We start from the raw sequence: 15010 nt of genomic DNA, 5'->3' as shown, positions 1-15010 counted from the left end.
CCAAATTACAATATAAAGAAACTTCCCTTTCAACTTTTTTCCTTCACAGCTTGAGTATTTATTCCTCAGGGGTTAATTCTTAAAATAATGCCTCTTCCATGGACAGCACTGAAATAATTAAGCTGCCTGTGAATTGTTAATTATATATGTGCGACATCTAGGGGTTGCCACAGAGCCCCAAACCCCAAACATGAACACACAAAGAGTCCCGGGTTCAAATGAAACGGGTTTTATTACACAAATACGTTGTGTAACAATTAAATAGTGTTTCTTCTTCCTTGTCTCTCCCCCTCTCTCTCCACTGCACTGCTACTCCTCCAGTCGAGTGTTGCCTTTCTCTGCTCCCAGCTCCGACTCGCCTGGACAAAGCAGTGTGGCCTCTTTTATGGAGGACCCAGGAGTACTTCCAGTGATGTGATGTCGCCCGTTGGAAGCACTTTCATGAGAAAGCCAGGCATGTCCTCCCTCAGCAGCACCCTCTATCGTCAACCAGGGATCCTTACAGGACTGCACCTCCAGACTCCAACTCCAATGCAGCCTGGCAGGTGTCCAAACTGGGACTCCATATGAGGAACACTGCCACCTATTAAAGTGGAGGATGAACTGTTCTCTGCCATCTTCTCTTGCCAATTTCTGTAACCTTTGGACATCCCAATCAGGACAAGATTCATAAGTCGTCCCAGCTGGGTGTTGCCCCAATTTAATCCATCCTTCCATTATAGCATCCCAGCTGGGTAAGGATTCCACCTCCATCCTGGGTGGGACGCCCAACCGTCCTCTGGGGCATCTACATATGGTATAATAAAATCTTTTTTTTTTTTTTTTTACAGAGGATATGCAGATTATTGATCTTGTCTTACCATCTTAGATGCAGAAATAAACTTCTTATTCTGCTTTCATGATCATACTCATGCATTAGTGCAGTTCACACAATAATGGTCCTCACATAAACAGATTTAACACCCATAGAATGAAAGAAAATTACGAACATACAACCTCTCAGCAGCCTGGAGTATTTTGTCTTTATTTTATCTTCAGGCTAAAGTTCAAGACCTTTATACACATTATTAAAGTCCTATAAAAAATCTAGAATTCCTGAAAATATAATTCTTTATAGAGTTATTATGTTTGTCAAGGGTTTCCACATATTTTAAAATAGTTTAAAATGCAACTACCAGAAAGGCTTTCCAGCAGTTAGTATAACTCATGTACAAAAAAAAAACCCACTGTACAGTCCAAGTGTTTTTGTTTTAAATGTAGTGAAATTCAAAGCAAATAGTTCACACAAAAAATAAAGAAGAAAGTTGATAATACACAAAAAAGAAAAAAAAAAACTTATTGTCTGTAATGTTCCATTAAGGCTTAGGTGTCCACATTGTATTTCCAAAGTTTCTACTGTGTATGTTATCACATACACTAAGATCTACATTTGACATACACATACAATCAGAAAATTATATGCCATTAATGCATTTCTGTTTAACAGTTCATGTTTCTTTCTGTCTGTCTAGCTACAGTACAATCTGAGATCATTCTTTTGTCACCCAGGAATATACCTGAACATTAACAACTATCCATTAACATGTTACCTAATGAGGGTAAAACAAAAATATACATTATCTATATGAAAACTACATTCTAATCAAATTAAACAAAAACTAACTAGGGTAAATTTACCATTAACATTTAAGTACACACTATAAATATAACATTAACTAGGTACATTAGGGTTGTAATCTTACAGTTCAATACAGGTAATGTAGATGGTGCATGCAATAATGCCAGTGCAATGGGAACTGTGCAAATAACTTACTACCAAAGTGACACGTGGCCCATAATAATAAAGTGACATAATATTAAAATAAAAGTAAAACAAAGTGATCTGGTTTATGCTGATAGGATAACATGTTTAAAGTGACACATTATGAAAATAGATTATGCAGTAGTGACCAAGAAGTGTGGTATTGGATGCAGTGTACAGCTAATATAGCTTATGAGCAGAGAAGGAGTATCAGGTCCTGAGTTCAACCAACCCCCGGCAACCCCCCTGATAGGGAAGAGTAAAAGAGTCTAATGGTTTTGGGGACAAAAAATCTTTTGTATCTGTCCATACTTCAGGTCTGTGATAGCAGCCTACCACTAAACAAACTCCTCTGCTTAATTATGGTGATGTATAGTGAATGATGTTCATTGTCCATAATAGACAGCAGCTTCCATAGTGTCACTATCACCAGAGAGTCCATTTCTATGCTAGCCAGAGATCCTGCTCGCTTAATCAGCTTGTCAATGCAATCAGCATCTTCAAGCAAACCACCCCAAGCAGCACATCACAGCATAGAAGAGAGTACTGGCAACCACTGAATGACAGAACATTAAGTTGTTATACAGGCAGTTCCTCTGCTGTTGGTTTTACCAAAACATTTTAATGTTGAGCAAATGCATGTAACACACAATAGCATGTACAGAATATGGATACAGTCAGCCTGACTTGGCTCAAGCATTGTCACCAGAAGCTGACAATTCTCAAGACAGCCAAACCAGTTATATATTCAAGAAAATCCTAGGCAACCATTCATAACAAAGAAATTGTGATTTTACTGCAACTACTGCGACTACTTTGAATTATCATCTTGATTTTTTACATTTTTTATGATGAAAATAATAAGGGCAATCATTAACATGTTTAATATGCATTCATTGGTGATTTTTTTTATGTATATTGTGCTCAAAGGTGCTGAATGAACTGAGAAGACATTTACCTCATTGCCGCTTCTATTCACTTTTAGAAGAAATGGCAAAGACTCAAATGAAGCTGCAGAGTTCTTCCTCACAAAATGGCTGTGTTGCTCATATGGTTTATGAATATGTATTCATAACTTACATAATTATAAAGAATAATGCAAAAGACAACATTTTAGCCCTTTGTATGGGTTGTTAAAATTCTGTGTTAAACACAAATTCAGTTTTACATGTTTACACTGAATGTTTAAATACGGTTAAAACCTTCGATTTCCATTAAACTTATTTTTACAGATCTGATTTTATTATTTAGTGGTCACTTTTTACCTGCACATCTTCTTGTCAAGCTTGCTTTCAGTCATCCTTTTTACTTTTCTTAATTTATCCAGCAGCAGGCTTGTTACCACAATATTTTCAGATTCCTAATTTGATTTATGGCTATGTAATCATTATAATGCAATAGCTTTCAATTACATGTAGGTCTACGTGGGCAAATCTTGTTTAAAAAACTTTACATTTGAAGTTTGGACATTTGTGTTATTTCATGTGAAATCCAATTCATTTTTCTTTACCTTTAAAAAATTTTTTTGATTAAAAAATAACAAAAAAAAATCTTGATTATTAGTAATTACTGAATGGCACATATAGACAGTAAATGAAATAGAAAGTATAACAGAATTATTACTAAAGTTATTTTAATGGTGTTTTACTCATTAAATGTTTTTTTGTATTCTGCTCTGGTCTGAGTAATAATATATAGCATTTTGGGGCAAAAATGCAAGTAAGCAAGCCAAAGCTTGAAGCTAAAATAGCAAATATCTCCACAGCTACAGTGTATTTGCCAGGGGAACTGATATAAGATGGGATGAAAGTAATCCAGACGGAACAGAAAATCAGCATGCTAAATGTAATAAATTTTGCTTCATTAAAATTGTCTGGAAGCTTTCGAGCGAGAAAGGCAAGAATGAAGCATGCTAAAGAAAGAAAACCAACATATCCAATAACTGCATAGAAGGCTACTGCAGATCCAACATTGCATTCTAAGATTATCTTGTCTTTATAGGAATTTGTATTTTTATATGGAAATGGAGGTGAAAGAATTAGCCAGAGAGTGCAAATTATTGTCTGGATAAGTGTTATACTAAATACACTTAACCTTTGTTGGGTGGCTCCAAGCCATTTCATGATATTGTAACCAGGCAGAGTTGCCTTGAAGGCAACTAACACAACAATTGTTTTCCCCAGTATACAGGTAATGCTTAATGCAAACGTAATTCCAAAAGTTGTGTGACGTAACATGCAGGACCACTCAGTTGGCTGACCTATGAAGAGCAGTGAGCAAAGAAAACAGAGGGTTAATGAAAACAGAAGGAGAAAACTTAACTCAGAATTATTGGCTTTAACTACTGGAGTGTCCCTATATTGGAAAAACACTATACCTATTGATATGCTTAAACAGGCCCCAGCTACTGAAAATATTGACAGCAGTATTCCCATAATTTCATAAAATGACAGAAATTCAGTTGATTTTAAGATACAATGAGATCGTTGTCTGTTTGACCAATAATATTCAGGGCACTTGATACACTCAATGGAATCTACAAAGAAAAACAAAAATCAAAAAGGAAAACATTGTCTTTCAAGTCTAAAAATCCTTTATGAAAAGTAAGATTTACTGTATATTGCTAATATTTATGAAATGACTCATTTAAAACAGTTTATATGGCATATCAGGTTCAGTGAAATTAGTTGGATAATGACTACAACTGAGACAAAAGGAAAATAAGTGAAGAAAACTGCTACAAATATAGTTCATGGAGATGTTGCATGTTCATAATTGGTTACATTGGCCATCATAAAGCAGACAATGCAGATGCTGAAACATATCTAAAAAAACACAAGGTAAATATACATGAAACCTATTTTCATGCTGTAAAATTTTCTCTCATCTTTCCTTTATTTGTTAAGTATGAAAATAACATTTATCTGTTTTTTGTTTTCTTTATGACCCTAAATGGGATTAAAAGAATTTTAGAATATTATGTTATCATTTTTGTGTCTGGCATGGTGAGGTAATCTTTCACCAAAAACACATGAAACTACTCAGTCATAGGTTTAATCCCACCCATGACACCGGGTAGTTCAGTAATTTGTCTGGTCATTAACTGTTATAAAATACAATGAGTGTAAAGTCAATCTAAACTGATGAAATTGTACTAAATAAAATAAAAACAATTTGGTTGCTGAATTGATTGATTATGTTTAAAACTATATTAGTTGATAAATGAGCATATCTATTCAACCTGGGACGTAAAAAAGAAAAAAAAAAATTGGGTTAATTCAGCCATCAGACAATGCATTACACTATTAATAGGTCCCTCCAATTGGAAATATTGCATCCGTATTACAGACTTCATTGTATAGTCATTTCAGAAACAAAATCATTGTCTGATTTGGTGACTATGTAAAAGTGTAGGGGCTTGTTTTTCTGTTGTTTTTACATGTGCTATAACTGTAAGTATGCCAAATCTGACTAACAATTTGAAGTCCTCAGTAAAAAGCTTATATATACATATTTTTTATTATTTAGAAAATGTAAAAAAAATACAAACCTGTTGCATTGCTGATTTCTCCCTCTGTACACGATATGCAGTCAAAACAGCATGAAGGTTTTCCTTTCAGCACTGCTTTTCGGGTCCCTGGAGGGCAACTTTCACTGCACACTGATACTGGCACCTTTTAAAACAAACCAATTTTTTTTCTGTTTTTTAAAAAGTTACCAAGCTGAATTCATTTAAATTTTACTAATTAAAAAAAAAAAATTTGGATTTCTTATGTATCTAAACTCCCACTCATACATTCACTCTTATTCTAGGTTTTGTCAGGGTTGCAAGGAATTATTATAGAAATTTGGTTTTATATGTAAAGCTAAAATAGCTGTCTTGCCAGGCTTTCCCCCTGGAAAATTCATAAAACAATGGGCTTCTGTTATAGTGCTGTTGGTTATTAGAGATCCTATGGAACAAGATGAGTACTTTTCTGTATAATTTTTTTTTTATACCAGTGGAATTAATTGGCAGGCAGTGTGCTGTAGTGGCTAAGGCTTTGGACCAAGGACATCCAACCCTGAGGTTGTGGGTTCAAATCCTGTTACATACACTATAGCCAAGAGTAAGTCACTTCACCTGCCTGTGCTCCAATTGAAAAATACAAAAGAAATGTAACCAATTGTATCTAAAATGTAAGTCATATCAAATAAATGTACCAGTCAAATAACAATAATAATAGGATAAGGTCACTGGAGTTGCTTAAAATTGAATATTCTATACACAATTGTCCATAAGTCAAATACTCCTGCAGCTGCTCAATTTTACACAAATCTTACACAAAAATGTATTCTTTCAAATTAAAATGGTAATCAGTAGGAATAATGAACATCATTTGAGTATATATTATTATTATTATTATATGTTTATGATTTCTATTTGTTTTCATTGTTAAACTCAAGTACTTATTTTCATGTTTATAGTCAGTTGTATGTGGTCCCCCTTTAAAGTCCATAGATGCTAATGTATATGTACATATGTACAGCACATGAGCAGGGGCTTGGGAGATCTCTGGTCAAAGTAAGTAGATGTGCATGTCAATGTAAACAATTACAGAGGTCAGTGTAGGGGATCCAGTTTCAAAGTCCAAAGATTTGAAAGTATATTACAGTGGAGTAGCGAGTAAGAGACCTGCTAAGTTTAAACTGCCACCGTCTGTCCTGGCTTGTCTTGGATCAGAAGACACCACTTCCACTTAAGCTTCTCTCTCCCCCTGCCTTTCTGCTTCTAGCAAAACAACATTTGTGTTTACAGCCACAGTGTCTGGCACCCTACTGTAGCCTTATAATGCTCCTGCATCTTCTTGAGCTTCACCAAACTTCCTCCTTTCATTTCACACTTGACTATACACACCAAATGTGATCATGTCTCTTTTTTCCTATCCAGGACACTGCCCCTTATTTAGTCATCTGTCCACCCTATTGCTTAATGCTGCATGCTTCATTTGTATAAAGCCAACTCTCAGTGCAGCAAAGAGCATGTACATTAGCATAATATTAATAAATAAAGACAAATATATTTTTTAATTAAAAAAACACGAGTTGGATAATTTTCTTTTTTAATGATCAATCAATTCAGTCCAAGCATTTTTGTGATTTTGAGGTATTTAGTTTTTCTATTGTAGGAGGGGTTTTACTCCTAAATAACTACAGGTAAATGGTAAATAGTGTTTTTGTTGATGTGTAAAAGAGTGAGTGAACTTTGCACTATATATATAAATATATACACACAGCGGCATGCAAAAGTTTGGGCACCCTTGCTTAAAATGTCTGTTACTGTGAATAGTTAAGTGACCAGAAGATGAAATGATCACCAAAAGACATAAAGTTAATGAAGACACATTTCTTTTCAGCATTTTATGCAAGATTAGTGTATTGTTTTTGTTTTGTACAATTGTATAGTGAAAAAAGGAAAGGACCACCATGCAAAAGTTTGGGTACCCCTAGATATTTGAGGTCTCAGAAAACTTTTCCTAAGGTCTCAGACCTTTATTAGCTCATTAGGGCTATGGCTTGTATACAGTCATTGTTAGGAAACCGCAGGTGATGCAAATTGCAAATCTTCATAAATTCTCTGGCGCCCCAAACCTTGTCCCAACAATCAGCAGCTAATGGATCCTCTAAACTGGTGATTCCCAACATGGGCCACATGCTCCACTGGGGGGCAATTTGATTTTTTAGGAGGGCAATTAAAGAATTTAGGTACGTTAAACAATTTAAAAAATGAAAAAACAGAAATTCACTGTTAAAAATGATAGAAAAAAATAAACAAATAATTTTTATTTTTTACAGAGACATTTATATATTTATATAAACATAGAAGGGATGGTGAAGAACCCTTTAATTTATAATTTTACAACCAGCTTGGGTTTTTCTACTTAGAAATCGTTTTTACCATTAAAATAATATGAATTGTAACAATGATTATAAAATTTTGCAATATAACAAAAATATAAAATGATCAAAATATTACAGAAAAAGCTGTCATTAAAGTTATTTTATATTTATGAATATCACATCTCATATTACAGTAGACCCTTGACTTACGAACTCAATTCGTTTGCAAGGGCTGGTTGTAACTCAAATTGGTTGTAAGTCAAGACTATTTTTCCCATAAGAAATAATGGAAATACCCATAATGCATTCCAAACCTCCCACAGCAACACTTACTTAACCTTGTCATAATAAAACAGGGTTGTTTAATGTGCATAATTTACCAAAACACCAATAATTTTTCTAATGTACTAACCAAAAAGTGCCTAGCCTACCAGAAACAACAATTTCATACTGTACTCACCATTTAATTTGACATCTTTGGGCTGCAGGAAGGGAGGAGGAGGAGAATGAAATGGAAGGTGGTTATTGTTTGGAAGGAACCTCCCTATACAAATCTTTTCTTTGTAAAATTGTCGAGATGGTGGATTTTGACATGCTGTACATATTAGCGAGATCGGTCACACGAACACCACTCTCATATTTCCGCATAATTTCCTTCTTCGTTTTGATTGTGATCACTTTCTTTACCTTCGTTACCTTCTCTTCCTTCCTTAGCAATTATCGAAAAGAATTATATAAATCACTGCACTGACCGAAATTACGTCCACAAACACATGTATCTGGGCTCCGACTGACGCTTACAAACGCTCTCGGCTGTTTGTTTACAATCGCGCAAGCGGATACACGTGACCGCATTCAGGTCGTAACGCAAGATTTTGGTCATAAATCAAAACAAAAATTTTGGTCGTAAATCAAGTTGTTCGCATGTCAGGCCGGTCATATATCAAGGGTCGACTGTATATGTTTTCAAAACTGTATTTGCTGTATTTTCATATTACTTCATATTATATATTTTTTTTTTTAACAATTTCTTAGTGATTTCTTTATCAGTACTTCAATTATCCTTTCCCTCTTTTGTTTCCATGTTCTCTGGAAGCTTGATTAGACCAAATTAATGACATTATGGGTTTCCTCCACTTGAGTAGGAGTTCACTTATTGAATAGGTAATAATAAGAATAAGGTATATGTTACAGTGGGGGACATCATGATTTTAGAGAGGCCTTGGTGGGGCATGGCCAAAAAAAGGTATGGGAACCACTGCTCTAAACAGTTTACTAGCACTCTGAAAAATAAAAGAACTGATGCTCACAAAGTAGGAGAATGATACAAGAAGATACCAAAGCATTTTCGGGTAGTTGTTTCCTCAGTTTGTAATGTTATTAAGAAATGTCACATAACAGGAAAAATTGAGGTCAAGTTGATGTCTGGAAGACCAAGAAAAGTTTCTGAAAGAACTGCTCGTTGGATTGTGGGAAAGGCAAATAAAAACCCCTGTTTGACTGCAAAAGACCTTCATGAAGATATAGCAGACCCTGGCGTGGTGGTGCACTTCTACTTTGTGACACCTGAACAAATATGAGTCTGCAGATGGAAACTTTTCCTGGATCCTAGCCGCAAAATTCAGTGCTTGATGTTTGCAAATAAACATCTAAACATGCATTTTGGAATATAGTCCTGTGGACTGATTAAGTTAAAATACAACTTTTTGGCCACAATTTGCAAAGATATGTGCTGAATTCTAGGAAAAGAACACCTGTTAAACTATTAAGCATGGGGGCGGATCAATCATTCTTTGGGCTTGTGATGCTGCCAGTGGAATAGGGAATATTTCATTGGTAGAGGGAAGAATTGATTCAAATAAATATCAGCAAATCCTGGAAGCAAACGTCATACCATTTGTAAAAAAGTTGAAGTTAAAAAATGATGGGTCCTACAACAAGATAATGATTTCAAACACACCTCAGAATGTACAATGGAATAACTCAAGAGGCACAAGCTGATGGTTTTGCCATGGCCATCACAGTCCCCCGACCTAAACGTCATTGAAAAATCTTTGGATAGATTTCAAAGGATTTGTACATGCAAGACGGCCCAAAAATCTTACAGAATTAGAAGTCTTTTGCAAGGACAAATGGATGAAAATATCCCAAGGAAGAATTGAACGACTCTTAGCTGGCTACAAAATGGATTTACAAGCTGTGATACCTGCCAAAGAAGGTGTTACTAAGTACTGACCATGTTGAGTGCCCACACTTTTGCTTCAGGCCATTTTAATTTTATTGGTATTTTGTACCTGTGAATGATGGAAATATTAAAGAAATGTGTCACCTTTAACTTTGTGCTCACATAACTATTCACAGTAACAGATATTTTAAGCAAAGGTGCCCAAACTTTTGCATGCCACGATAGATAGATAGATAGAATTTTATTCAGACTGAAATCACAAAGGGACATATTTCTATAGTTGGTAAATTAATATGTTATACATTGTGGCTGAAATAGTAAATCACTGGTTAGTACTGAATGAGCAACTCACAAGTCACAATGCTTACCTTTTCTCAGGACAAATCCACCTTATCAGTGTGTCTGTTTATCTCTGTGTCCATCCATTTGCTATGTCTCTGTCATTCAAACAGATGGAGTATCACAAACATTTGTAATAATGCATTTTATTATGGCAAAAGTTTGTGGTGTGGCATTTGTTGGAATGACCAATGCAATGCATTTTATTACTACATTTATTACAAAATTCATTACAATAGATGATGCACTCAAATTATAATGCTGATATCTACATTGATTACAAAACATAGTAAAGGGCAAAGTTTGCTTTGTAATTCAATATTAAAAATATTTCTACAGTATATACTACTGTATATATCAAATGAACTGATTGCAAAAGAACATGAATTTTAAGATATGTATATTTAGATACCTCATTTTGAGACCCTATCCATGAAATCTTGGTATTGCTCATCTTAAATTGTTGTCCAGGTGGCAAGGATGCATCATAATAGCCAACAGTAACAAATTCAGTTGTCATCTCTTTATTAGACTGCCAATTGACTAGTTCATATGTTGCTGTTGGATCTCCATTTTCATCAAAAAAGATCTTCTCACCATTTCCAGATGTGGTGTTAACTGTTCTCAAGTAATGCAGGACCTTTAGGGATTGATGAAATGCACATTACTGTAACAAGTTTTTTTTTTCCACAATGAAATATAAGTTATTCACTTGGAGGCTAAATAACAGTTCTCACCTGCCAGGGCTCAATCTTCTTTTTGTTTGCACATGTTTTATTAGCAAAAGGACCTTGTCCATTTTTACAGGTAAGCAGATTATGTAGTGAATAGGCTATGGCATATACCGCTTTGTAAACATTATTGGAAATTTGCAAATCCGATACATCAGTGTATTCATTATTTACATCTTTCAGATTTTCTTTGCCAGTGCAAGGCTTTGCAAACATGGTCTTATTTTCAATGTTTAATGAACAACTGAAGATACTCTCCCAAAACTCTTTCAAAAAAGCACTTTCTGGTGAATGTGACGGGTGCAATTTTAAAAGAAATTCTTTCAGGCCATCTATAACTGCATTGCGGATAGCAAAGCCAATGGCTCCACCAAGAATATTACATCCATATCTGGATGCAAGATATCTGTCAGTAATCCATGACTCACTACCAATCCATTGAAGACCAGAAACATTTTGTAGTAGTAATTCTTGCAACAAAACCTCCATATCTACATGAGAAGTAAATGCTACAATAATTTTTGAGGAAGACTTCTTAATAACTTCTACTAATGTAAGGATTTTTTCTCTGGAGTCAGTTCTGAAAATTGCATCTGAATATTCTATGCAGATGCCCTCTTGCCTAGCAGCTTGTAGAAAGGTAGCCATTCCTGAGTTTCCATAATCATTGTCACTTCTTATTGTGCCCACCCAAGTCCATCCAAAATACTTTACAAGTTGAGCTAGAGCTCTGCTTTGATAGAAATCACTTGGTATGGTTCTGAAAAATGTAGGATACAGATTCCTGTTGCTTAGACATGCACAGGTAGCAAAATGGCTAATCTGTAAAACAAAAAAAAAGTACATTGTGTTCAGTAAATTTACAGAAATGTCCGTTCTTCAGTTATTTTTGCTCACCCATGTACTGAAATGAAATGACATTTTAATTAAACTAACCAGTATTCATGCAAAGTTTTTTTTTAATTAAAAGGCTCATACATTAGTATACAAAATTAAAAAAATTCTTTTCTTAGTGAAAATTAAAAACACTAGCAAATGGTGGTGCTCAATATAATATTCAGCACTTACACAGTAGACATGTTAATGTCTGTGAAGAGTCTCAGTCATACAGGTGAAATTATCTGGTAGTTGAGTCATGGCAACTGAACTTCTTTCTTGTTGGGTAGATACGTTTCACTGCTCATCCAAGCAGCTTCGACTGACGAAGCTGCTTGGATGAGCATTGAAACATATCTACCTAACAAGAAAGAAGTCCAGTTGCCATGACTCAACTACCAGGTAGACATGTCAATATACCATTAGTATATCATTACAGAAAGTCTGGCAAAAGCAAACATTATTACCTTTTGTTGATAATATTTAATGACCCAAAATTTTACTTGAGTGTTATTATCCTGCTGCAGTGCACTCACAATTAAAAAAAAATCTTACCACTGGTATGTGAAAAGGTCCAATTGCTGAGGAAATTGCAATAGTTGGTGTTGAGGCTGACTCTCCAATGATGGCTTGAACAGTGGTTGAATTGACACAAGACACATCAGAGTTTTCATCTTTCTGGTCGTTCAGTAAAGCCATGGCTGCTTTTATTGAGATAGCTACAGATCCACAAGCATCATAGATCTTATAGCCCAGAGTAAAACCAGACAGAATGTCAGTATTGTTATTTATTTCTTCTATGGCATAGATCATAGTTTGTGCAAACTGAAAATCTCTCAGACTTAAACTAAAAGAAATTAAATAAATAAAAAACAAAAAGAAATCATGCTCTTTTACTATTAGATTTATGATGTGTATCTATCTATAATATAGTTATCTATCTATCTATCTATCTATCTATCTATCTATCTATCTATCTATCTATCTATCTATCTATCTATCTATCTATCTATCTATCTATCTATCTATCTATCTATCTATCTGTACTTGTTAGAGCCAGTCATCTGTTTATATGTCTAAACATCCATTACAGTAAAACAATCATGAAAGAACAATTTTAAACTTACGTTTTACATTGCATATCTTCTGGTATTGTTTCAAACAATGACAGTTTACCATTCCAGCTACTATGAAATGAAAAAATTCCCCCAATTATGACATCTCCATCTTTTGCCAGCTGTGGAATTACTTGTTTTCCTTGAAGAGAACATACAGGTTCCTTTGCTCTTGTCAAAAGAGCAAACAGTAATACATGCAAGACCTGCATTTCAGGCTATATTGTTAATTCTGTCCTAAATATCTAAGGCTGTCTGTCATTTATAGGCTTGCTGGTGTCACATGTGTATAAATTAAGAGAGAGGTATTTTTTCTGCTACTGTATGGAGGTAAACCTCTGAGGAACTTTGAATTTTTCAAATCTGATTTGTCAAATGAAATACCGTAGATGAGTGTTTGTTAGTGATGATTACAATATATCATAAAATAAATGATAAGGTATTGTAATATTTTTGTGCCTTAGAAAGAAAGAAAGAAAGAAAGAAATATCAAAACTTTCTTTCTTTCTTTCTTTCTTTCTTTCTTTCTTTCTTTCTTTCTTTCTTTCTTTCTTTCTTTCTTTCTTTCTTTCAGCTGGTATTTAATGCTGTATACCACTTTCCACCATACCACAATGTGCTTTAATAAGTACACAAAAACAAAAAGTAGCAAACAACATACAGTATCAGTTCAAATATTTATAACCCTGAACTATTTTCAAACTGAGATGGATGGATAACTCACAGGGATATAAATGCTAGGAACAGCACATTTAACACTATATAGCAGTCTGTTACAATAGTTTTCTGAGTTAATTAGATTACTTGACAACTTTGACCTAGCCCAGTTGTGTGTGAGTGTAGGTGTGTGTGAATGTGCTTTTCAGTTGACTGGTGCAATGTCTAGGGTTGGTTTCTGTTCTGATCCAATGCTGACAAGAGAGGTTTCAGCTCTCCATCTAAAGAAGATACTATGTATTTATATATATAAATACACAATACACAAATTCAAAACAGCACACCTTTATTCTTCAGTGGGGAAGCATCTTTCTCTTTCTCCCCCCTTCACAACACAGTACACAGCACCAAATATAAATAAACACAGTCTTTTCTTCTTATCTCTCTCATTCTCTCTCTCTATATATACTTTGCCTCCTCTCTTCCTCACAAGCGTTGTCCTGAATACAATCTCTCCTTTGGTCCATCCACCCAGCTGGCGTCCCAGCCGGGTAATGCTCCAAGCTATCTGTCACAGTGCCCCTCCCTCTGACGAGCTCTGTGGGGTGAGGCATCTTGCCCAGCGAGGGCTACCTTTCTCCAGGACGGGGAGTCCAAATAGTCCAACAGTCCACAGGTCCCTCCTAAAACAAAATGATAAGAATAGAACATCTGACATGTCTTGGGCTTCTGTTGGGTCAGCTCCTCCACCCATGATCCAGACCATTACATTCATAACACCGTTCCCCCCCCCCCCCCCACCCCTCGTATCTGCTCCCTGTGGGCATGGAAACAACGGGGAAAACCTCGCCCCAACTCATGCCCAGCAGATCATTCCACTTTTTTGGCTGTTTTGGGACTCTATAGCTAAACTTACCTTATTGTAATAATACTATTTATCAGTTGATACATCTTGTGATTATGATCTAGAATGTGTTCAGTAATAATTTCTGTTAAGAAACTGAACCAAAACAATTTACAGCTATTGTTCCTGTAATGGAATGGAGAATTCTGTGGGACAGTTGCAGTGTAACTGAGATAGTACTGTACTAGTAAGGAATTTTCAGTTATATTAATATATATTAATTAATATTAGTTATATTTTACAATTTATTAGAATTATATACTTAATTAAAGTTGTAACAATGAATTATTAAAACAAAAGTAAAAGGACTGAAGATAACTAAAGTGTTAGTGAAACGTGCCTTAAACCTTGAGCATGTGAGGTCTGCCTTACCTTAGAGAAACTAGCAGCTTGAATTTCGGTTAGAATGAGGAAAATGAGTAAATAACACCCCTATAGAAAGCAAGGATAAACTGATGGGAAAGCCCAAAGAACAATCCTATGAGGCGGCACAAAGTCAATAGAAGAGTCCGCAAGACTCCC

The 15010-nt window shown here is 35.0% G+C and overlaps 1 protein-coding gene across 1 annotated transcript; it reads right to left on the bottom strand.

Moving 5' to 3' along the window:
- Positions 1-3429: 3429 nt before the first annotated feature.
- On the bottom strand, positions 3430-13145 carry LOC114645400 (extracellular calcium-sensing receptor-like). Its single transcript, XM_028793259.1, has 6 exons — positions 12940-13145; positions 12368-12659; positions 10943-11758; positions 10618-10845; positions 5352-5475; positions 3430-4337 (listed from the first exon to the last, which is right to left on the bottom strand). Exons 1-6 carry the CDS (start codon positions 13137-13139, stop codon positions 3430-3432), a joined length of 2568 nt encoding a protein of 855 aa, XP_028649092.1. The 5' UTR covers positions 13140-13145.
- Positions 13146-15010: the final 1865 nt, after the last annotated feature.

This window comes from Erpetoichthys calabaricus, chromosome 2 (assembly GCF_900747795.2).
Source record: "Erpetoichthys calabaricus chromosome 2, fErpCal1.3, whole genome shotgun sequence".
NCBI classification, from domain to species: domain Eukaryota; kingdom Metazoa; phylum Chordata; class Cladistia; order Polypteriformes; family Polypteridae; genus Erpetoichthys; species Erpetoichthys calabaricus.
This window is presented reverse-complemented; position numbering and strand designations above follow the sequence as displayed.